The sequence below is a fragment of the Rhinolophus sinicus genome, linkage group LG11 (genome assembly GCF_036562045.2).
Source record: "Rhinolophus sinicus isolate RSC01 linkage group LG11, ASM3656204v1, whole genome shotgun sequence".
In the NCBI taxonomy this organism is placed as follows: domain Eukaryota; kingdom Metazoa; phylum Chordata; class Mammalia; order Chiroptera; family Rhinolophidae; genus Rhinolophus; species Rhinolophus sinicus.
The window spans coordinates 75680105-75705277 of NC_133760.1; the positions used below are offsets into that span (position 1 = coordinate 75680105).

At 43.6% G+C, this 25173-nt stretch overlaps 1 protein-coding gene across 1 annotated transcript in view; it reads left to right on the forward strand.

Moving 5' to 3' along the window:
- Positions 1-18846, forward strand: part of WNT2 (Wnt family member 2) — a 51413-nt gene extending 32567 nt beyond the window's left edge. Inside the window, exon 5 of the mRNA XM_019743196.2 lies at positions 14387-18846. Within this exon, the coding sequence (XP_019598755.1) occupies positions 14387-14616 (230 nt within the window). The 3' untranslated portion in view covers positions 14617-18846. The remainder of the gene's footprint in view (positions 1-14386) is intronic.
- Positions 18847-25173: the final 6327 nt, after the last annotated feature.

The window sequence follows — 25173 nt, forward strand, 5'->3', positions numbered from 1 at the left end:
GACAGGTTATGGATTTTCCCCAAGGACTCTCAGTTTGTAAGAGGCAGAGCAGGGACTTGAACCTGAGTCTGTTCATTCTTTTAAACACTTTACTCTGCCTCCAAATGTGCCAGCCACAAGGCACACCGCCACAGGTGTGGACTTTCTGAGGGAACCTATGTAATTTATTCATTCTCCTAATTCATTTCTCTTCTTCCTTAGACTCATTTTAGCTTCTCTGCCTTGAAAAGATGTGAATGGTTGGTATTGATTAACCAGGAGCCATTTTGTTATTCTTTTTTGTTGTTGTTGTTTTTAAGTAGCCAGTTCCAATGCATTAGATCAGATTTCCACTAAGACTCTTAGGTTATTCATAAATTACCTGAACCAGATTTAATGCCCTGTTTAGCTGAGCCTAAGAAAATGCCAACATCGTGCATGCAAACTTTGCAATACTTTTTTTGAATTCTGTTGATTCTGTGATCGCGTTAGTGAAAATATGGTTCAGGGCGTTTGGCATCATGGAAGCCAAAGTTCAGATTTCTGACAGAGTATGTTTTTCATTGTTCATATTTGGAGTCGCGTATTAACATGGCTACATGTACGAGATGCAGATTTTCCCTGCGAAAGCCTGCGTCAGCCCACATAGCTGCTGAGGGCCTACGCCTGTCTGTGCGGTCCATGGCCTTCTGAGACGAGGCGTTATCCTGGCCACCGTGCGCATTCTACCAAGTCAGACAAAACAGCTGTGGACGTGTGTGGTTCAGAAACAGCCTGGAGTAGCTCCTAACTCTGTCTGCGGAGGTGGGGAGATGTGACTGAATCCGAGACCTGCCGGAAGGGGAGATTCCTGCATCTAACTCGCACTGGCATTTCTGTTCTGAGTTCTGCTCCCTCATAGTGAAAGGAAGGTGTTGGGTCAATGCTAACAGCCTCTCCGCAGGCACACATCACTGTGGGACCCTTCCCTTCTCTAGAATCCACGGTGTAGGAATGGCCTGTTTCCTGCTAATGAAGCTCCCACGTGTTCGAAATGGGTTACCGTCGGAGTATCCAGGCTCTAAAATAAGTCAGAAGTTTGTCGTACATTTTAAAGCAAATTATATCTATTCTTTTTCATTTTCTCTATTAAAATTGACATAACCTTCCCCTAGAGTGCAACTCATACCACCAAGTCTGCTTTGCTGTGGTCGTATTGTGTCTTTGTTTTATATCAGGCACATTTACTACTCAGCTTATCGGGCAGCTCCTACTCGCCGGCACGGGAGAAGCGATGGTGCTGAGCAGGTTGAATATTGTCGATAGATATTTGAGCAGACTGCCTTTTCTCTCGCTAGTCGGCGTCTGTTTCCTGTGCACATTAGCTCAGGATTTGCCTGGTGTGAGCTGGCTTATTTTGTCCATTCAGTTTGTGTAGTGCATCACGTCTACATGGCTAGTCTACTATTTGCCAAAATGCAGACCCTATGGAACAAAATCTCAGGGGTTTGGGCCTGAGATTCTATATGCATTTCAAACTTAAACAAATCGAAGTTTGAAAAATCAACGTTTTAGGTAATCCAGGATTCCAGATTTTTCCATAAGTATTCAGTAAGAAAAAATCCAGGGAGAAATTATTTTGGAGGGATACCTGATCTCTTACAAAGAAAAAATTTCTTTATTTGAGGGTCTCTAAATAAATGTCACCCCAAAAATATACCCTACCTTGGCTTGCCCAGTATAAGAGGGTGTTCTTTCACATTTATGCCCTGCATTCTCAGAAACCCTCTTTTACTGTGAGTAAGCACATTAAATGATTTCAGCCATCAAAGCTTCCCCTGGAATTAGTTTGACAGAGGTTATCAAGTCAGCCTTGTAATGAAGTCCTGACATAATGAAACCAGGACACATTTTGATGAAAATTGCAGAAGGGTGAGTCAAGACCCCGAGGTACTCCTGGGTGAGGACAGAACCCAACCCCAGGTGGATGATTGGACTATTGGGTGAATTCCTATTAAGAGTCAGGCACCTTCTGTGCATTTTCTCTGAGTCTTCACAGCAGTACCCTCTACTTCTAGAGAAGGAAACTGAGGCTCTGAAAAGCTACTTAACTTGCCCAAGATTTTGTGGCCTGTAAGCAGTAAACAAAACAAGATAAATAAAAATCAAAAGAGAAACCCATACTTCTCCCACTGTACTACTTTACTTCCTGAAATTTGGGAGGAAGGGGAGATCTGTGTCCTAAAGAGGCAGCGTGAGGACATGAGAATGTAATGGGATGAGGTGTCCGCCAAGTAGGGGGTAGAAAGTGGTCAGACTCAACCTCTACCCACGTTTGGCTCAGGTTGCCGTGATGCCCAATCAACTACAAGCCCTTCAGTTTCAAGAGTATTAATGTTCATTGTTCTTAAGAAATGATAAGCTCAAAAACCAGTGAAGGAAGAAATTCTTATGGCAACAACAACAACAAAAGATATTTTCCTTTAGTCTTCAGTTGAAGAAAGAGAATGCTCTGATGTTCAACTATAAATACTCTGCAGATTCGAAGAGTCCATACAACCATGCGACGCTGTGCATGTGACACTCCACAGGCCAAATTGGAGCTAGCTGTAGGAAGCCGGGCTTTCTGGGATGGCTATTCCGGCAGCTCTGTGGTTATCTACTCTGCTTATTGCCCCGGCAGCCATAAATCAAAGAAGCCCTTAAGTTAGAGATAGGTTCATCTCTAACGAAGGAATGCTGCTATCCTCTCCAGAGGAGTGTCTGCACCTAATCACAGGCCACTTTCACTGGTTATGATGTAAAAGCCCTGACCTGGGCCAGAGGTCACCCTGAGGTCTCCTCATCAACTGGAGGAAACAAGCAACCCTCCACCCCTTCTCCAGTCAAGTTCAGAAAACAAATGGAGTCCAGCAGTTGTTTAACTTGTTGCCTGTTGAAAGCCCAATACCTGGCTGACAGCTGCAGGCTGTGAACGGTGTAAGCGCTCAGGTATCACGGGTTTTTTCCACAAAAATCATGTTTGGCAAACAGCTCAGAACCCATGGGAACACAATCCCAACCATGGTTTACAGAGATTGGTGCTCTAGACAAGCCCTGCGGTGTGGGGCCAGGTTTGCAGAACTTCTGCATGCTGTGACTGCGGCCTGGTTGAAAACAAGGGAGCGACTTGTGAGCAAATAGCAATGGATGATGTTGATACTAAATGTACAGTTCCCACCAGTACATCTTCAGTCCCTTTTTTCTTCCCAGCACAGATGTTTATTGAGCCCCTTCTCTATGCCAGACACTATGATAAGCTCCAAGAATGCAAAGAGGGGAAGACGAGCTCGGTCCCTGCACGTGAGCCAGGTTGGCAGGCGATGGGACCCAGCCCTCAAGTCCAGAAAGGAAAGGGGCATTTCTTAGATTTCAGTCCTCACTCCATTGCTCTATTACAAGGTCTTACCTTCCATTTACCATTTTGAAAAAGTTACTCTTTCTGCTTTGAAACTTATTATAGACATTCCTGAGTTGATACATAAAAATTGCTAAGACAGCTAGACCAGACGAGAACAATATGAAAAACATATTTTTGAGGCTTATAAGTCACCATTTTCATAGGAAATTAATTATCTTATAAAATTAATATTAATTATTATCCAGTGGACCATCTTTTCAAACTCTTATGTGGCATATAACGCAGTGAGCCTATCCCTCCTTCCTAAAACACTCTGTTTCCTTGTTCTCTGTAAGTAGCATATTCTCCTGAGTTTCCTCCTGGCCCAATAGCTGGTCTTCCTCAATTTCAGTTGCTAGTTCCTCCTCTTCTACTTCTAAAGTCGGAAGATCTTCAGCGTTCCGTCCTGGCTCTCATCTCTCTGTACTTTCTCCCTGGGTGATCTCTTCCATTTAACTGCTGTTTTCAGTCTTCCTCTGTGGCCTCTCCCCTCATCTTGTATCCAACTTCCTGCCAAACAGCTCCACTCGGATTGCTCCCATTTCTATCAACCTGCTTCTGTTCACAGCTGAGCGCTTGATTTGTCCCACTTCCGAAACCTGTTTTCCTCAGGCTTCCCCTTCCCACAAAACAGTGCAGCCATCCACTCCATGGTTCAAGCCAAAAACCTGCAAGGCAGTTGTTACATGACTTTCTCATTTCCACATCTGGTCCATCACCGGTCCTCTTAGAATGTATCAAGGATCTTTCTGCTTCTCCATCTCAGAAAACCTTGTTCTTTCATTCAAAGGATGTGCCACAAGTTAATTTCTTTAAATATTTGTTTGTTACCGGTCTGTCCCACTGGACTCTGATTCTATAATGGCAGGAGCTATATCTGTCTGTTTACCAGTGGACCCCCAGCAACTACCACATAAACATGGGTTGAATTGAATTGAATGGCAAGAAATAAACAACATAAAGTACATTCATCACATTAGCTGAATTCTTAGTTATGTTGGTGCAGTGTCATAGCTTAAACATAACTTGATTTCTTCAAGAGGTAATTACTAAGCGTGTCTTCACTCATCACTGATTGTAATGCACAGCTTATGAAAATTCCTGTTGAAGTTTAAGTGCTAAATGGAATTTTCCCTCATATTCAAGTGCATTAGTGGAGCATTTACAGAGCTGAAGATGTCACTGGTTGCTCATTTCCCTGGGTAAGATAAAACCTCTCCAGTGCAACAGCAGACTATTGCTATTGCTTTTAGCAGCCACCAAATACTCAATTCTTTGATTCTTTGGGAGGACTTTTTCATTTACTATTATCAGTGGGATTACTGGGTAGTTCACCTATTTTCATTGTTAACATGAGCGAAAATATTTTTACATCCAATTCTATTTTGTTATAAACATGATCTGTAATTCTCTGTTACTTTTCAGAATATAGACTTGCTAGAATTACTATACTTTTAAAATATACTAAAAAGTGCCTTAATTTGAATTAATTAAAAGTGGCAATCAGATTGAATTTGTGAAAATTAAAAAAAAAAAACCTTTCGAAACAAAGAAAATTTCAAAAAAAAAATAGAAACAAAATTTTCATTTTATTTTGAAGTCTTTGACATTATTTCAACTACTAACAACAAAGAATTTATCAAATAGGTATCTTTTTTGTGGAAACAGAGAAAAAGTCATTTCTAATTACCATATTGATGTGTTGCAAACAAAAGAATGATGTTAAATTACTTTAAAGTAATGTATTTGCTTAATTCACCTAAGTTTTTCCCATGAAACCTATTTGGTGCTGATGTGGATAAATCTGCTCTTTAAAATATGCATATTTCACATTCCTCGGGAAACATCCTGCACTAGGGAACTTTGGGGCCACCTAATGCTGCCTAGTGCTATTTCTACTGACACTAATTGGGTTACCATGGACAAGTTTACTTCTCTGGGTCTCTTAAGATATGTGTTTCACCTAGGAATTCCTAAGGTTCCTATGATCCAATCAATGAATGATAAATTGTTAATTAATTTTACTCTGTTTGCAATAACAGAACTTGAACTTGATGCCACAAACTAAGTTGTCATTTTGAATTTCTATCATTTAAAAATGGCCACACTTGTTGTATTTGTGCCCTACATATCAAGTGAGATAATTTGAATAGAAGCAGGCTTATAGCTAGTCTGCTCTCACCTTAGTGCCCAAAGAGTAGATGACTGCTCCCTGAAGAAATGTGCTCTCATTTGTCAAGGGAAGGCTGATCTTAACTTTTAACAAATTGTTTTAAATTTAATATTTAATGAGTCAGGAAATATAAGTTGGCCACCTGAGCACAATGCAGTATATAGAAGAAATATAAGACCTAACCCCTGTCCTTGGGGAGACAAGATACATGAGAAATCAGCAAACATTTCAAAAACAGCATGTGAGCCCTATTGCACGACATGTTAGAGGACCTAAGAAGGAAGTGAGCTGTCCTTGGAGCAGACAGGCAGCGCTCTGTGAGAGGTGCAGAAGCAGGCCTGGATCTTGAAGGCTGGGAAGATTTTCAATCTGAAGGAGGGAGAGAACAGTCCAGAGCAGCAGATGAGAGTAACTCCTATGAACAAACAGTCTACAGGTCTGTGATATCAGAAAGTCACTTCAGTGGGACAATGAGGAGATGGCCTGATTAGAGGGTCCCGCTGGGCAGCAGCAGGGAATAAAGGTGACTAGGCTAGTTAGTGCCAGATATGGAAAGCCTTGAAGACACCTCAACAACTTGAATTCTGTGATGGGGTTTGCTAATGTAATGGGACATGCTTTCTTGTGCCAGTCAAACTTTTCCTAGTTTTACAAAAACGTTGAATAAAATCATCGGCGATAAGTAGAGACATTGTCTTTCCCAGCTTTAGCTTTGCAATTCTTAATGCAAGGAAGGGGTAAGCCAAGCAAGTAGATGAATGTGAGGTCTCTAACATTTGCTCTTTAGCATTCTTTCCTTCCCTCAATAAATCTGTGTCATTAATGACAACGTGTAAGTCAAGCAGAGGAGAAACAGCCTATTGGATGAAGGGCTTAAGTGAATCTTGCTTTACGCCCTAATGGTCAACATATGGGCTTCTGTCAGCCTGGAGTGGCAGGAATTTCCAAAGACACAGGCCCATCCACAGAGAGAGAGAGAGCGCGCAAGAGAGCGCCCTTCCTCCAGGTCCCGGAGGTGTGGGTCTGGGAACTATTAGCAACAGCCCTCCATCCTCCTCTGCTGTCAGGAAGATGCATGTCGGTGGAGACAGAAATGTTTTTGCCCTGGGAACCCTGACTCCATTATTAATTTTATAGCTCAGGGGATGGGATGCTTCATTCTATAAAGTTCCCTCAGCATTGCCTACAGAAATTGCATTATGTGGTCCCAAACTTACGTGATTTAGAAATTCTGATTCTTCATCCTCCTTTTTCCTGTGACTATGAGCTTTTGTGCAAGTCGGGTGAGGACAGCACCTAAGGGGAGGAGACGGGCAGCTCTGGCTGGAACCTTCACCTTCCTATAGCATAGACGTTACAGGCAGCCTGGATCTTACAGACTCCAAGTCTAGGCAATGACGTCATAACAGTGTGGTGTGAAGATGACAGGAGAAAGTTGGGCTTGCTGAACCGGAGTCTGCAGCACTCTGTCTGGGCACTGCGATCTGTACCCAGGCAGACCGCACATCTGCACACACTTCACAAACATAAAGCAAAAGGATGTCAGAGAAAAGAGCTTCCAACTTGTCACTTCTCTTAAGTGAACTGAATAAATCAAAGTGCAGTAAGAGATAACATTTTTAAGCAATACAAGTGATTTTTTACATAAACATATTAAATGTGAAACATCTAAATATGTGTTTATCCTTTGAACATGTCAATTTGGGAGACAAATGATAGGGCCATTACTCAACAGTATTTTTAAAATTCCTCCTTGGAAATATGTTTAGAGCCAGCCATACATGCTTTTGGTAGATACCACACAAGGCAAATATTTGACCTACATAAAGATCAGTGGTTTTTGAAATGGCTCAGAGAATCTTAGAATGAAATCTGGAGGAGAGGAGGATAAGTGATCAGGCTATGTCATTCCAGTTTTGGTGAGATACAAATTAGTACTGTGGGTTTTCCTGAACCAGAAAGTTCTGCTTGGAGACGGTTCTTCCCAAAGTCTTCGGCTGTGGCCACATTAGTGACACGGTCAAGCCACCTTGAGGGCACACATTTGGAGCTGTCACCTTGGCATTGAAAGTAATTAGTCTCATTCTTCAAAAATGTGACAGGAATATCAGCACAGGAAAAATGCTGTGTAAGCTACTGACATCATGTTAACTTGTCTTGTTTGCTTTCTCACGTAATTTTAGGTGTCTCGATTGTCTATGGCATATCATGCACTGGAGAAAAAATTCGTCTCTAAAGCAGTTACCTATCAGGACCTTTGCAAGTTCTTCATCTAATATAATAATGAAGGGAAAGAACAGGAAATGCGCTAAGCACCAATCCTGTACTGGGACTGGCAGGGCAGCAGACAGAGCTCTGCTAAGAGATCGAATGTCACCATGGCCAAGAGCTCGAGCTCTGGAGTCAGACAAGGGTGAATTCAGATCCTGACCCTGCCAACCTGCCAGCTGTGTGACCTTGGGCAAGTTACCCAAGCTCCCTGACCCTCCATTTCCTCATTTCCAAAATGGTGACAATAGTAATACCTATTTTATAAGTGTCTGAGAATTAAATGAGATAATGCTTATCCCAGGGCCTCGTCCATGTTGGTGCTCCAATACCGATTGGCCCCAATTACAAACAGAAAGAAGAGAAAGGATGAAAAAGAAGGTAGAGAAGGAAGAAGGAAGGAGAATGCCGGGGGCAAAGGAGATGAAAAGAAAGGATGGATGTACCTCAACTCTATTGGGCTTTGAAAAGGTGAAAACTGTCCCTTCTGGACTCAGGGCTGATGGGTGTGACTGCTTTATTTCTCAGGAGCTCTTGTTGCGGCCCAGGCAGGGGTGAGGGACTCATAACAAGTTGGTATATTATTTAGAAAAAAGATCTGAAAATATATATCCCAAATGTTCAAAGCTAAACAAGTGGGCAGATCATAAAACTCAGTGGCTCCCTTTCATAAAGAGCACACACATGCGCACACACACATGCACACACTTGCACACACACGCACACACACGCACGCACACACACATACACATATACACGTGCACACATGCAATGCACACACGTGCACGCACGCACACACACATGCACACACGTGCACATATGCACGCATACATGCACACACGCACGCACACGCACAAGCACACACCCGCACACACGCATACACATACGTACACACGCATACACATGCCCGTGCACACACACATGCACACACACGCACACACATACACGCACAAATGCATAGTCTTGATTCTTTTATTTTAAGAATAATGGTGATGGTTTAGTTTTGGAACGACTAATGGCAGAATCCTGAGACAGTATAACCCTATTGCTACCAATAATAATAAGTCCTTGTTATAATTCCAGTAAAGGAAAGCAATACCAACACATTTTGTAAAGCTCTGCACCCTGGAAATGCTCTTTCGGGGTCTTGATGAAATGGCTGTATATTCTGCTCCAATGACAGCCAGTGTCAGAGCTGCCCTGTGCCCTACAGTCTGTCATGAGCCTAATGAGATCCAAACCCCACAGCAGGGCCGACTCGTAGTCCATCGCTGCACAGCCTTATCCTCTCCCTGGACTTCAGAGCTGCCCTGTCTTCTCTGGTGGCCCGTTCCTGGGTGCCACTGATACCTCAGAGGGGCCCTCTACCACTCCAGGCTGCAACTCACCTCTGTCCTCACATCAGTGGCTCTCTACCTTCACGTGGCCCTCTGGCCGTCCTGCTTCTGGGCCTCTTTGTGCCATTAGGGCAGCCAGTGTAAGTGCTGTGTTCAGATTAGTCATGTTTTCCAGCATCTGTAATTGAACGTGGAACTACTGAGAGCTCACTGCCAGAGACTTTGTCTCCTTTATTGAAACGACTTCTGGGTGAATTAAGCTCTTGTCAGTGGCCGTCACTTTGTCTGCTCCTCCCAGAACTTTGACAAGGTTGAGGCCACTTCACTGAGCAATCCTACAGTTCAGTTTTCTGCATTTGGGGGACAAACACCACCATGACCATAGCTCACCGCTGAGTGAAGCCACCATTCAGATCTCCGCAGGCTTCAAGCCACTGGGGAGAGACCACTGGGTTCAGTGTCAGTAAAAGGCCCACAGCCTGATCCAGGAATGAGACCCCTATCTTGGCACCCTGGTCCCCCAGCCCCAAGTGGGGGAAAGAATTCCAATTGATGGGAATATACTCATATTTCGATAATGCATGTCAGTAGAAATGAAGAATGTTATTGCTGTGGAGGGCTTATGAACAAAACACAAAAAGGTAAAAATTCATCCACCTCTTGGATGGCAGGTGAGAGTGCTTTTTGCACCCACTGGGGGTTTCATTCACACCCATGGCCTCAGCCACCACTTCTGGGCAAAAGATGTCCTCACCTGCATCTCCATCCTGATCTCTCTCCTGAGTCCCAGAGAGCCTTTTCAGTGAGCATTTCTACGTGGATGACCCACAGTTACAGCAAACCCAACATGTTCAAAACGAAACCTTCTCTCAAAGCCTGCCCCTTCCCAGGTGGGCCCCACCTCCGTGAGTGTCATCAGTCACTCAAGCCAGACACCTGGCTTGAGTACTTCTTGACTCCTGTCATCCTCTCTGCCATCCATCCAATTGGTCACCACACCTTGAAGGTGCCACCTTAACTTCTCTCGAGCCTATTAGCCTGTCCCATTCCCATGACCATCGTCTCCATCCAGGCCATGCCGTGTCCTGCCCGGAGTACTTTATGGTCTCTGACTTGTCGCCTTGCCTTTACTCTGGCCCCCTTCCATCCATTCGACCCCAACACCCATAGTGATTCTTCTCAAACACAAATCAAATCATGTTGCCCTTTTGTGTAAAAACTCTCAGTAGCATTGCGCTGGCCTTGGGTTAGAATGTAACCCCTTCACCTATCACACAAGGCCTTTCACAGTGCAGCTTTTCCCTACCTCACCAGCTCTCTCTTCCCCTTTGAATGTCACTTCCCAGCTATGTTCAACACCTTTCTGCTCCTCACACATTTCCAGGTCTTTGCAAATGTGGCCGCCCTCTCCCCCCTTCTCCTCTTCTTCTTGTTATTGAAACGTAAAATGAATGCAACAAAGTGCACGTATCACATGTGTGCAGCTGGGAGAATGGTCTCAAATGTGCACACCCATGTAACCTTCCCTGATCAAGAACCTGAAAGGACCAGTATTCCAGAGGCCTCCTTCATGCCTCTTTTCACTAACCCCGGCCCAAGAGAAATCACTAGCCTGACTTCTAACAGCATAGACTCGTTTTTCCCACTTTTGTACTTTCTATAAATGAAAGCCTACAGAATGTGTCGCATCTCCTGCTATATAACAAGATGTTGATAAACTTAATGGTCTAAAATAACCGTAAAAGTCCCATCTTCAGCCTCACCTCATCAGTCCTTGCAGCTACACTCTTTCATCCACTTCATCGCCAAGCTTCTTGAAAACTGCCTCCACTCAGTGTCCACCTGTCCTTTCTGCTCACTCACTCTTCAGTCCACTGCTTCCTTCCTTGTCATTCCACAGAAGCTGCTCTCATCAAAGGGTACCAGTTACCTCCTGATTGTTGAGCCAAATTAACAATGTTCAGTCATTTCTTACTTGATGTCCCCCACCACCCGTCCCCTAATCAGTAAGTCACCAAATCCTACTGATTCTCCCTCTTTAACCCATTGTGCGTTTGTGCTACTTCTGTCTCCACACATTATCTCTTGCTGGACTAAGCCCCAAGCCACTCTTCCAGACTTATCATTCCAACAGGATTTTCCCCGATTAAAAATCTGAACTAGCTCACCATGCACCATGGAATGAAATTCAAACTGTAGCAAGACAGCAAGACTTTTTAACCTATTGCTCTAACCTCCCTTTCCATGTTCTTTGCCTAACACACACTTCTGTCTCAGCCACAAAGGATCTGCAGTCTCGTGAACTTGACCTCTGAATTTCTGCAGGGAGGTTTTCTCCCTCTCTTGATATATCTTTTTAAATTAAAGATTATTGGGCTGACAATGGTTAGTAAAGTTACATGGGTTTCAGGTGTACAATTCTGTAATACATCATCTATATATCACGTTGTGTGTTCACCACCCAGAGTCAGTTCTCCTTCCATCACCATATATTTGATCCCATTTACCCTCAAGAGAGGGAAGTTCTCTCTTGCCTGGAATACCTGTCAGTCCATTTTCTCCTGTAAACCTATTCATTCTTCATGTCATATCTTGAATGCTACCTCCTCTATAAAACCATGCTGTTAACAGATCCTTTTCTCATTCTGTTTGCTACTATAAGTATTAAGGTCAATGAATATTATTATAATATGCTTGGCTCCTTTCCTGTAGAACATAAGCTCCTTGGGGCAATACTTTGTTTTGTTCACTGATATATCCCGAGCTCCAGAACTATGTCTAACACATAGCAGGCACTCAATAAACTCATGTTAAATAAATGAATGGTTAACATTTGTTGAGCACTTATTATACCAGGCACTTTCACATTATATCTCATTCTATCCTCACTACAGCCCTATGAGGAAGGAACCGTATTTACCCCAATTTTGCATGGGAGAAAACTGAAGCTTAATGAGATTAAGTACTTGCCCAAGATCACACAGCCGATCTTTGCATGACAAAGCTGGGATTTGAACCCTGATTTGTTCAAGCCCTAAATAACCTCACTGTATCATCTTTGAGCTTCATCTAGTGGTAGGTTATACAGTGGCTTTGCATAAAGTCTACTGTAGGTTATAGTAAGTTTTCAGCAAATGGACTGTTATCTTGAAGTAGTGGAAATATTGCTTTACATATTTGTTTCTTCATTGTTTTCTGAGTTCCCCGAAAATAGGAACTGAACCCTAATTACTTTATTTCCCCGCCACCATCACTACCCAAGTCTCCGAGCAGCCAGCACAGTGTCTCACATGTGTTTGTGTTCACTAAGTGCTTATGGAATTAAATAAATGGATGTGCTGCCGCATTTGGCACAGAGTCCTTTGTGCACAATCAGTAATTCTGAGCACACTCCTGATGGTTGCTGCCTCTTCTGACCCTTTTTGCCTCTTCAGCACGACGTAGGCTCAGGGCCACTCCTGGCTGACCCGCCCGCCACCCTCACCCCGGCCCTCTGCCATCCTTCCTGTCCGCGTGAAATCCCCTGCCTGTCTTCCTGCTGTCGGTGGCCCGGACACGCAGAGCATGTTCTGCCCCTCCCTCTCCTCTCCATGACCCCACACCATGCTTGAACCTGGCTGCTTTGGTCATTCTTGACAGTCAGGGCAACATGACATTTATATAGATAATTGGAACACAGTGCAGATGGTGATAAACAGAGAGTCATGAGGCATTGTAGGAGCTCTGAAGAGGCAGAAATTCCTAGCTAAATGATGGAGGAATGGAAAATGAATTAAGTCATTGTCTTTTTCATTCTGATAAACATGTTTTTCAAATAGTTTAGCTTTTTCTAGTTTTATTTAAGATTATCGATTGCAAGTAATAGAAACTGGAGTGGTTGAAGCTTTATTGTAAGGGGAAGTTTATTATAAGGACACAGAGTGTCTAGGAACCCAAAGCTCGGAATGCAGCCAGGCCTCAGGGAGAGATGGAAGCAGGACTAGAAAATAGTCCAGGATCTGGGCAGCATTCTTTTCCCAGGTCGTACCCTCTCTGTCTCTGTACATCTGCCTTGTTCTTGTTTCTCTGTGGACCTCCCCTATTCTACAAACTTCATTGTGGTGCATGGCTGCCATTGGCTACTGAGTTTATACTTGGCAAGGCTATCTCTCCATGAAAATCACAAGTCCCCGCGGAAATACACCTGACTGGCCCAGTGCCCACCCTGGTCCAATCACCTGTCACCAACAGTACAGGGTAATGTTGCTCAGTTATGGCCACCAGGCACCCATCTCTGCTCATAAGCAAGAAGCAGAAAGGCTCATTGTAAGCTGAGCAGATGCTCTTAAAAATGTGCACCCTTGATTCTGTTGTCTAATAACCTTGTGAAAGAATTTTGGGTGCTTCTCCAGAAAAGGAACAAATTAAGGGGCTTCCTATCTTGGAGGTTCTTTTACAGAAACAAATAAATAAATATGAATTGTCACTTAGCAAACATCACCCTAATTACCTAAGACGATGCTCCACAGATTGTTCTTAACAAGCTTTTTATGCCAATTTTGCTCATCAAAAGCCTGGAATCTTGGCTTCCACCAGGCACCTCGCACACAGCTAGACGGCCTGCCAAACCTCAGCCCAGAAGCAAACCGCCCTGGGCATGGCTGCATCCACAAAGTCTTACACAAACGATACTCACACCTCCCCTTCGGCAACCAGAGCTCTCTCCACTTTCTAATAAGCCAGTGGAATCTGTCTGGGGAGACAGGATCCCCTTCTTCTGAGGTCTCCATAGCCCGACAAATTCCGAGACAGCTAACTTTGGCCACTGCTTCCTTAATGTGGTCTGAGGTCAGGAGAAGGGATAGCTCCTGCTTTCATTCTGCTCTGGCCTTGCCCACTCAGTGATCCATCAATCCAAGGCTACATGAAGATAATCTGAAAAGTTTGTCTAACTCGGATGTGGGAATGCTGGAGTCAGGTGGCCCAAAGCAGATCCAAAGCTCACTCACATCCATCCCTCCCAGATGTGGCCCCTTGGCCCTGCGACGCTCCCTGCCGTTGGACCCCAGGGGCGGCACATGCTACGTGGGCCCCAGAATCGATGGCACAGCCCCAGGTTGTGGTGAGGTGGGGTCAGGGCCTATCCTGGAGGATGACCTTGTAACTCTTCTCCTCCCGAGGCCAGATGCAGTCTACCTACACCTTTTGACCCCTCTTTGGCTTGTCTTCCAGGCTCCCTGGGTACAGCAGGACGTGTGTGCAACCTGACCTCCCGAGGCATGGACAGCTGCGAAGTCATGTGCTGCGGGAGAGGCTACGACACCTCCCGCGTCACGAGGATGACCAAGTGTGAGTGTAAGTTCCACTGGTGCTGTGCTGTGCGTTGTCAGGACTGCCTGGAGGCCCTGGACGTGCACACATGCAAGGCTCCGAAGAGTGCCGACTGGGCAGCTCCCACATGACCCCAGCCAAAGTCACCATCCACCTTCCCTCCTGCAAGGACTCCATCGGATCTGCAAGGACACTGGGCCTTCGACTTCTCTCGGGGACATGTTTCCTAAGGCACGTGGCCTTTGTCTCAGCAGAAGCCCCAGGGCAGGCCTCATGCTGCCCACAGGGCGTGCCCTCCTCTCTCCACTTCCAGCATCTGGGGCACATCTCTCCCTGGTTATGACAGGCTGTTAGAGGGGAAGGGGCGGGGGCCCAGATCACTGTCCCCACCCACCTAGATGGCTCCTCTCGAGAGCGAGAGGGAGAAAGAGTGCCTCAAAGGAGCTTTCTCTGTGTTTTCCAACAAATGCTCACAGTTAAATTCCATACTTCTCTCTGGAGGGTAAAGTAAAGAAAGCAGAATCCACTACCACTGAATTAGCTTTAATTCTTGAACAGACCAAGCAAGGCTTTTCCTGATCAAGTGATTTTCATAGCTACCATCTCTAGGGCTCATTGGCAATTACCTGGAGAAGGGTGGCTTTCAATGAACTTCAGGTTTAAAATGCATGTGTTTCAAGGCATTTATTGCTATATGGAAATCTGATGTGACAAGGCAGGACTGTGGTCCTTTGGTGCAGCAGTAGCAAAAGCCTCAGAAAGTGATGGCTCTGCATCACCCCCTCGATATAAAGGACCTTCAGGGAACGAGGCCTGTTCCTCACTTAGGGGCTGAAGGGAGTTCAAGAGAAGATTGCCAGTCTGGCAGTACTCTGTAACTGTTGGGTGAAGATGGAGGAAAACAGTGGAATATCAGAAAATGTGTCTGTACAGATAACGAAACAGGGGGGAATAAAATTCCTATCTGGTATGATGCACGTGACCCATGGAATTTTGTAACTGAAACAGCTTTGAGAATGAAAACTTCTGAGATGACAAGTGAGGGGAACCAAAATGCTGACAGAGAGGTTCCCAGTGCTAAGTCCTGCCTAGACAGCCTCTACCATCAGCAGACGCCTGAAAAAAGTTGGCCACATGTGCAAAAGAGCATCAACTCGTAGCCGTCACCCTTCAAACACACCTTAAAGACCTGTCATATGTACTTGTGTTCATTCGATGCTTATGAGACAACAAAATACCGTAGCCTGAAACAAATGACACATAGCCTTGCTTATAAAATTGGTAACCCTGATATATTATATTGCAAGCAAATCTTAACTTGGAGACTATATTTAAGGGGCCTAGCTATAATTATGGGAACATCAGTATGCAAGCTGTGGTTGGCTTCTGCCATGAGATAAAAGATGACATCCAGGAGAAGTGGAGAGGCTGCCTGCCCCGCTCTGTATATGACAGGAAAGAAAGGTGAAATACACAAAGCTACCCATCCCACCTACAATTAGGTTCTAGTTCAAAATGCGGTCTCTTCACAGAGCTACACTGACTCCTGAGATGTTTCATGATGTGCTAACACTTGCTCAGTTTTTACTCCTGTGACCTTCCATTTCGCTATCCTTGCTTTACAGCAGGACCTTCAGACCGAGGCTTGTATAAAACAACCTGCTGGAGTACTATCAATCATAGTTGATATTTGCCTCTCGGCCCTCTTCAGAATGACAACATTCATCTCTTTTCCCGCACTTCCAAACCACAAAATTCGTCGTCTAATTTTTCCAAAGTGGCTCTTCCCTCTTTTTAGCCTGTGGATGCAGAGGATGGGACAAGTGGAGAGTGACAGGAGCTGTTTTGAGCGTAGGTGGGCCTGCAGGGAGCAGGAAGGCCAGGCAGCTGGGTTCCTTCTTAGTTACATGGAAGCTTGCTGTGAATGCCTGAATGCCTTCCTGGGAAGGTGAAGGGACCTTCATGGGGTCCCAAAGCCATTAGCCCTTCTTCCTGCTGGATGAATTGTGACATCATAAATCCATGGGTGTAATTAACATGGAAAGGATCTTAGAAGACATCTCAGCTCCCCTCAGTTTGTGTCTGGGGAAACCGAGACCAAGAGAGATGAAAGGATCTGTGCAAAGAGCCATTACCCCCATGCTCCATCCCAAATAGGACCACACACCAAGTATTCAAGAGAGGTAAACACTTTATTAAATGAAACTCGTCTGTCTCAGCCTCAACTTGATGGATTCTAAATCTTTTCAGCATCCAAAAGCAATGTTCATTTTATTTTATTTTTGGGATGTTTAGATCTGACTTTGTTTGTATAATGAAATGCATCCTTCCTGATAAAGAGCAAGGAGACAAGGTAGATCCATGTAGACACCTGCATAAATTGCCCTAATTTGTAAGGGAGACTCTGGCAACCATTTCTCGTGGCAGTGGATGTGACTCTTGTGGAGCGGATAATGAGAGAGTGAAACTGTTCATTTGCTTTTACTTCTGAAAGAGGAAATCTCCACTATTTGAAAAAATTGAAAATAAAAGGTGAAGATAACTTCAAACTCAGTTTTGTTAGGGCTGGCTGGAGCATTGGTAATCTGTGATTCTAAAATATACTAAACTCTTGACTATCTGAGGTTTTTAAGGAAATGCATGGCATGAGTTACCCAAAATGGGAACATCTATTCAGGTCAAATCCCCTTACAAATTCCCTTCCCCAAAAAATTCTTATTATAAACTGAAGTTTTTTAGGTCCAGGATGATACCACTAATTTTCTGCAATATCTGAAAAAGTTCCACACAATAGGAGATCTTGACTAATTCACTGGAGTTTTCATCAATGAAGATAAAATCTGCACATGATTCTGAGACTTAGCAAACGGGTTGTTTTCTTCAGTGGTCTGCCTCCCTAAATCAGTCTGGGGTGCCGACTGACCTTTGTATTCTATGAACACACATGTCAAGGTCTGTTGTAGCTACAGTGTCCCAGACAGCCCCTAATGCTCTGAAAGCATTAACACCTGCCTGGAGAGACTACTTTACCCCTCAAATGGCTTAAACTCAAGCACAAAAGCCCACAATGCCCACACTCAGCTGTGGCTCTGTGCCCCATGGGGTTGGGGGCCCTGACAGGGTATCAGACCACAGATGCTTCAGGGCGGCAGTGGGAGGGGCACTGAGCACCCGGAACACTGGCTACCTCACATGGGTGTCGCCAGATTGAAACGAGCATCCCAGAAAGATCTATCAGACAGCAACATAGTACTTGCAGCCGACGATGGGGGCGGGGCGTGAGAGGGAAAGAGCCGGGCATCTGTTCCCCAGGGCTCAACTGAGCTGGGTCATGGCGGACAGTGGCTTTTCCAGCTCCTGTTGGCAACCTCCACCCTTCCTTCTGCTGTTGCTAACCTGTCCCCTCCTAGCACCAGTGTCTGAGGCTCAGGGCCCGAAGCCTGGCCCAGGTCCTCCACACCTGTGGCTACCAACGTTAATTTGCAGAGGTATTGTCACCTGTCACAGCTCTATTCCCTTTATTGGAGTTTTTGTGGAGCTTGAACACATTAGGTATCACATTTCTTTTTCAAAGGAGGCAGCTTTAAAGTCAGCAAATGTACCTTCACGTTGACACTTCTCAGCTCTGTTAACTTACTAAGGAATCTCCATGGAGCCAGGGAGACATGAGGTGGGCCTCTCCCAGGGGCAGGCGACGTGACCGTGCCTGCTCCTCTGCTTGGTGGCGTTTTCAGCCAGGATCTTGTTGTTCCTTCTCGTTTATTGAAGGGCGGCCCGGGGCTGCTGCTGTCTCGCTCAGCTGAAGAACATTCATCTCCCCTCTCACCCACTCTCAAAATAAAGGCTCAGAGAGGCGTCCAGTGGACCAGAACCATCCTTTTGTGTCTATTTACTGTACTCAGCCTGGGTTCCCTTATCTGAAGAGCAAGAGTTGTGCTCTTAACAAATACACCTCATGAGTTCCAAAGCTGGTAAATTGCTTTTGTCAGGTCTGTACTGACCTTCTGAAAAGCCGTGCACGCTGAGAGCTGACAGCTAAGGCGTGCTCGTTCTGACCTCCTTACCTACGCAGAGAAAATTTTCACTCATCCGTGAGAATGTTCTTTACATTTTTCTGGGGATCAGCAAGGTGACAGGTGGTTTGCAAAGCCCAACATGATCATTATTTTTCTAAATCATAGTTGTTCCAGCTCTAGGGTTTGTTTTCCTCCTGATATTCACATGGATTCCTGTTTAACCAAACCTCCCACTTCCACAAGCTAATAAAAATGTCACGCAGATTGTTATAAAGAACTATTGTTATTTACAAGTCTACATTTTCTGTAAAATCAAAACATAATAAAGTGAGTTTTCAGTGTTGACTTTGTTATTTTAAACTTGTGATTATCTTGCCAAACCCTCTGGTGAAAAGAATTGCCTGCAGGTTATGGGAATTATGCCCTCGTCTCTTTTCAGGACCACACTTAGCACAACTTGATCAAGAGGTGTCTTTCAAGTTCATAAGGCTTTTCAGGGAAGGCCTCTGACTTAACTTACTGATAACTACTCCTGTGAACAAGTGGGTAGACTTATATCTGGACTGAGGAAGATTCCAGATTTCCCCCGTGTCCACCTGTGGTTGCACCCTCTCGGTGCCAGCGCGCTTTGGCAGTGCTTATAAGTTCAGTCTCTGCACACCCGATGACTTCTCTGAAGTCCCGCTTTCCGTGTAAGTGCTTGCTTTGGGCTGAAATAGTATTTTCTCAGCTTGATTGAAAACATATAAGACCTCTCACCCCTTTACTGAGATCTGTGCATTCTGATGCTGCGTACTGTTCATCTCCAAGCAGTGAAAGCTCAAAACATGGAAACAGACTCTCCCCAGCAAAGGAAATCCAACCTCATTTTCTTCTCCATGATGGACTATGTTTTGGGGTAACCTGACCAAGGTGCTGCCTCAAGCACTGCAGGGTGAGTCTAGAATCAGGCTGCTCACGCATCCCTCCAGGATTCCATTGTTCCTTCCAGAAACTTCCAGGCTTGGGTGAGCTGAAGAAGAGGTGGTGTCACATGTGTCTGTATGTTTTACAAAAGGATATTTCCCCAAAATATTTTCGTCCAAACACTGTCAATGACATTTCCCTGTCATCTAGCCATTTGGGTGAGGGGCTGTCCCGTGCATTGTAGGGTATTTAGAAGTAACCCCAGTATCTACTCACTAGATGCCAGAGCAACTCCCCTCTTCCCCAGTTGTGACAACCAAAAGTGTCCCCAGACATTGCCAAAAGTCTCTGGTGAGGGGAGGAGGCAGCGAGGGGTGAGAGTAAAACTGTGTCTGCTTGAGAACTACTGATCTAACACCTTGGGTTAAGTCCTCTATTTAAATGCAAGCCACCTGTATCCCTGCCATTTTCAGTTGGAAGCACCACTGGGAATATTAGTTTAATGGGATGAGTTCTCAGTATTAGTATGTCAGACCAGCTGGGAAGGAATCTTTTGGGATGGGTATTGTCACAGAACCCCTTAGCATCATGGGCAGAATGAGACAGGCTGACACTAGAAGCTCACTTAGGCCATACTGTGTCCCTGGATGGTGGGGAAAGCATGAGGCTCCTGGGTTTCTGAGGATGGAAACCAAAGGAAGGATAGAAGATCAGCAAGGAAAAACAATAATGTGGTTTTAGAAGCTGGCCGCAGACTTCTTAGGAACTCCTCAGTTACACTCAGGTGGGGGGGGGGGGGAGCCCAGGAAATGGCCTGGAAGGTGGAGGGGTGAGAATGGTCTAGCGCTGCTGAAAATTGTTGAGTAATTTTGAGTTTCTCAGGGCAGAAAAGAGGGTACTAATACAGAGGGGACACTGCAAAGTGGAGAAAGTCTGAGATTCAGACAAAGAGATAACGAGACTTTCCAGGTGAAGGCCATTGGTGGGGGGTGTCATCCGCGGGGTTGTTCATTAAAAGCCCCCCCCCCCAAACACACACACACACTGCACATGTCCCTATCACAGGTAACTCTAGCCTTGTGTGGGTGGTATGTGAGAGACAGAAGAAATTGAAATGCTGTCCTATGTGTCCCAACCGAGGTGGGAAGGGATAATACAGGCTGGCCAGAGAGAAAGGAGGGTGGGGAAAGAAAAGCCTGGGTAATAAACAAAATAAAGAGCAACCCCAGCTGGCTGGCGAATTGGGGGCAGACGATACCTGGCTGAAAGAAGGAAGAAGAAAGCCTGTCTTCTTTTACTTCACAAACTTTCACAGGCCAAGGTGAATTTACATGTTAGGCTGCCCAAAGTAGTGAAGAACAAATGGGAACCACTCGGGTGAACAAATAACTCTTCATCTGTGCCTTCATGCTATTGTCTAGTTCTAGATAACATCACATGATGAAAATCCAATCAACATGATCAATTGACCACTTAGACTATTTTTGGATTCTTGACTTTATTTTGCAATTTCCGAGTAGTGACTGACCCTGTGAAAGCCCCTGTAATTGAATCACAGACTCTGGATTTCCCCAGGCGGTCCACCCAATCCTATTTTAATAGCATTGCAGGCTTTGCTAAGTCCCACAGATGAGAGGAATCACATTTCTGTCCGTAAACCCAATTCAAATAATAAATGACAAAGATGCATCCAGTATCTGCTCAGCTGGCTTGCTCACACTGGTTACTTCAGCAGAGGCTGGGGAGCTTGGCAAACCCATCTGTAAATGTTTAGGGGCTTCATGTTACAGGTGGAGGTCACACACCAGCCGAACAAATAGCAGGAAATACAGAAAACGAAATCTGAATTGGAGTCTCCAAAAGTCTACCCGCCCATATAAACTTTGGCATCTGCCCCTTGATCATTATTCTCCAATAGTAATGAAGACTTCGTGAAAGACCTTGAACTCTGAGTCGTCATTGTGGAATTGTGCTTAATCAAGACAAATATTCCCATCCTAAGAATACAACTAGAAGGGGAAGGGAGTACGGTTTAATTTTCCTATATATTGCTGTAACTGTAAACAATGCCTTATCTTCTCAGCAACTCTCATGAAATAATAAGCACTCGTGTTTTTTTAAAGTATTTACACCAGCCCTTGGAGATTTTATTACAACCATGATTCACGGATGAGAAATTTCCCTCTTCTACAGGGTTTAGTAACCAGAGTAAGAATTACTCAGTAGACTGTCTATACAGACAAATGAATTTGAATACTTCTGGCTATTAACCATTCATTGACTGGTGATTGTCTTCTCATTTTTTCTGAACTGACTGAATAAGTGGGTCAAGATGATCTCTCTGGTTTGCATATTGTAGACATACAATTAAATCGTTTCTGAAAATTTTTCTGTCACATAGATTTGGGACTTCAACAGAGCAGTGAGGTTCTGTGACACTTTCAGGGACCTGAGAGTGAGGACTCACGGAATCATGAATGTCACATTTGGAAGGAACAAGTTATTCCAACCTCCTCCTTTTATTCATGGGAAAACACAGTAAATTTCATGGTTGGGACTGTGATGTAAGCAAGACAGTCTGAATCATCTTCAGGGGAGAACAGTTATTATTCACTCAGTCATGCTGCACTGAGCACATCCTGAGTCAACGACTGCAGCGCGTCCTGGAAACGTAGTGACTGCACTGGATGGTCCTGCTCAGACTCGGGACGCACACGCTGTGTCTTACCTTACCAGGGCTTTCACATGCATGATGGGATTTAGTCCTCAGAACCACCCTCAGATAGAAATACGCTTTTCCTCTTCTTTTGAAGTGAGGCAAGTTTCACAGAGATTTGGTACTTTGCCCAAGGTCATAAAAAGGCTCGGTAGAGATAGGGCCTGGACTCAAATACGTCTTTTCTAACTCTCATTCCAGTGCTCTTTCCAGGATACCAGAGCTCCCTCTGATTAAAACTCAGTGAGAAGTGTTCTGTCCAGTGGGCTGTTGAAAATTACTTAGTAGATTCCATAACCATATTCTCCAAACAAAAATTAGGATGTGTGGATTGCCAAAGAAATTCTGTGATTTCTGATTTCATTTATGTGCAATCCAGACAGCAAAATATATGCAGATACACATTTAACAAAGCTCTACCAGAAATCAGGCAACTTTTAGTTATACATTTAACAAAGTACTTTCATTTAAAATAAAATAGTTTTAAGATTTTCCTAGAAAATCTGAGATTCCTGGTCATAGAAATCTACTTTCCCTATCATGTGGAGATTCAATCCACAATTGAAGATGGTTTAAAAACATTATGTATCAACTCAAACATAGCATGAATCATGATTTATTTATTGTTTTCCCCAAACTCCTACCTAATGCTTGTTTATTCGGGTTGAATAAACATGTCAATAATTTTTTTAAGTATTTTTCATAAGTCTTGCCCTCTTACCCTGAAGAAGGGAGACAATTAAAATTGTTTTAGCAACAATGCCCAAGAATTATTTTTTTCAGAATTGTATTCAAATGTATTTTAAAATATTTTTAAGGTACGAAGCGTATATAAATATGATATGAGCATCTACTAGCAATAATAATATTTTTATCTTGTTTAACATGAAGTGTGGGTGGTCTTTCTTTCCATAAAGCAAAGTGGGAAGATTTGTATCATGTTAGATTATTAGATAATGTTTCTAGGAACAACAGGTGATCTCCCCTCTATTTTCTGATCTAGAAACAGTCCCGCAGGACTGGAGTAGTAGAGGCTGCTGGCACTGACCTTAAGTTGACCCCTGACTGACTGCACACTTCGTCCAGTCTTGTGATTGGGATGGTTTCTGATAGTTGCCAAATGAGCAAAAGAAAAGTCTCTTCAGAATGTAAAGGAACCAAGGACAAGTCCTTACATGAATATCTAGAGTGTGTAAGAGAGTGAGAGAGAAACTTTGTTTAAATGGAATCTTAAATGATGGGTAAGGGGAGAGGATAGAATTTTTATTATAATTTTTCTAAAAGTGTACGGAATAGATTACACTCGTGTTTATTCATGATGCAAAAAATTAAAAAAAAAAAAAAAAAGCTGTCCCCAGATATACATTTTAATTTGTGAGAAAGCTGCTAAGATATGTGAGATCATAAAGGTGGTCCTTAAAATAAATAAATACATACATACATAAAATCTAGGGAGCGCAATCCTACCTAGAATGTGATTCATTCTTTTGGAGCAATAAATAGAGATAGATGATGTCCAAAAGCAGTTTTCCTATTTCTTGGACATGTCAGTATTTTTCCTTATAACAACTATAGCAGAATCAGATCCCTAGGTAGATTATATTGACAACCATGAGGGAGACAACTCACCCCCGAACGTCATTTTCCTTTCAGTGTCCTCGAATGGGGCCTAAGATTCTCACTCTTATTAGTGCTGTCTGGGGGTTAAGAATCCATTTTAGGAACTTTTCTTTCAAAATGCATGAATGTTATTCGGTTTTATTCCTTAATTTAACAATTATTTATTCAACAAATATCTGGCACAATTTATCATCTACCAAATATTTTCCCAAATGTTGGAGAAACAGTACTGAATAAGGTAAATGAAATAAATGAGACTTCTGTTTCTAGTAATATAGCCAACTAAATGTCCCCAAAAGAAGCATTCTGCTACAAAATGCCTAGAAATTTGACATCAGGTAAAAATCAACATGTATATCAACATGAAATGTATAAGTGAAATCTGCCCACCCCCACCCTCAAATATGGAAAAGCTCCAAAAGCCAAAAATGAAAGGAAGCTTAAAACTCAAGCTTTGTAAACCAGTGGAGGTTTACTAATATCCCTCTCCAGAGAGGGAGAGGGTTTTAAAGGCCACGTCAGCTCAGAAAATGGGGTCTTAGCCCTACTTGAAGTGAGGAATTGTAATTTGGATGCAACATCCCATCCCTTCCCACATGAAGTCAGCACCTTCAAAGTGTTATACTTCCAATAAGGAAAAACCTGACCTACAACACAGGTATTAAACTGGAAACTAGTAAGAAATGGGATTAGGGGAGGGAAAAAATAATTAATTAAAATAATTTATACCTCTGAGCATTTACAGCTACCAGCCTCTCCTCACCTTAATTTGATGTTAGAATTTACATAACTTGTATGCTCCAGGAATTGCCTACCCAAGAAATTAAGTAGGCAATTAATTTAAAACAAAATAAAACAGTTCTAGATTGAGGTATCTAGTAGATGCAAGAACAAAACCTCTTCGAAGGTCACATTTTTAACCAGGCTGCAGAGGATTTTCACAAATAAAGCTGAACCAAACCTAAGTTTGTTATCTAAAATTACAAACACACCAAAAAAAAGAGTAAGCCACCAAGATCGAGCATTACAGAAAAATCAAACCATAGACCTAGACTCCCAAGAATATCAGATAGTAAAATTTTTATACATACACTATAAAACGAATCTCTCTAGGAATGATAAAAGAACATTAAAAATGAATAATAAACACGAATAAGGTATTTAATACTTAAAGGAAAAGTTTTAAGCTAAAAGATATTTGAAAAACTAAAAGGAACATCCATAAATTAAAAATGTAGTAACCACAGACATTAAAAACTGGGTCAGTTTCTGCTATGGCCACAGCTGAGGAAACATTGTTAAAGTCTTTCCTCCTGCTGTCCCTGCATCGAATTCAGAGTCTCCCAAAGGGCCCACAGAGCTGCAGAAACTCTTCATCACACATTTGGACTTCAATATAACCAATGAGACTGAGGAGTCATTTTGAGCCA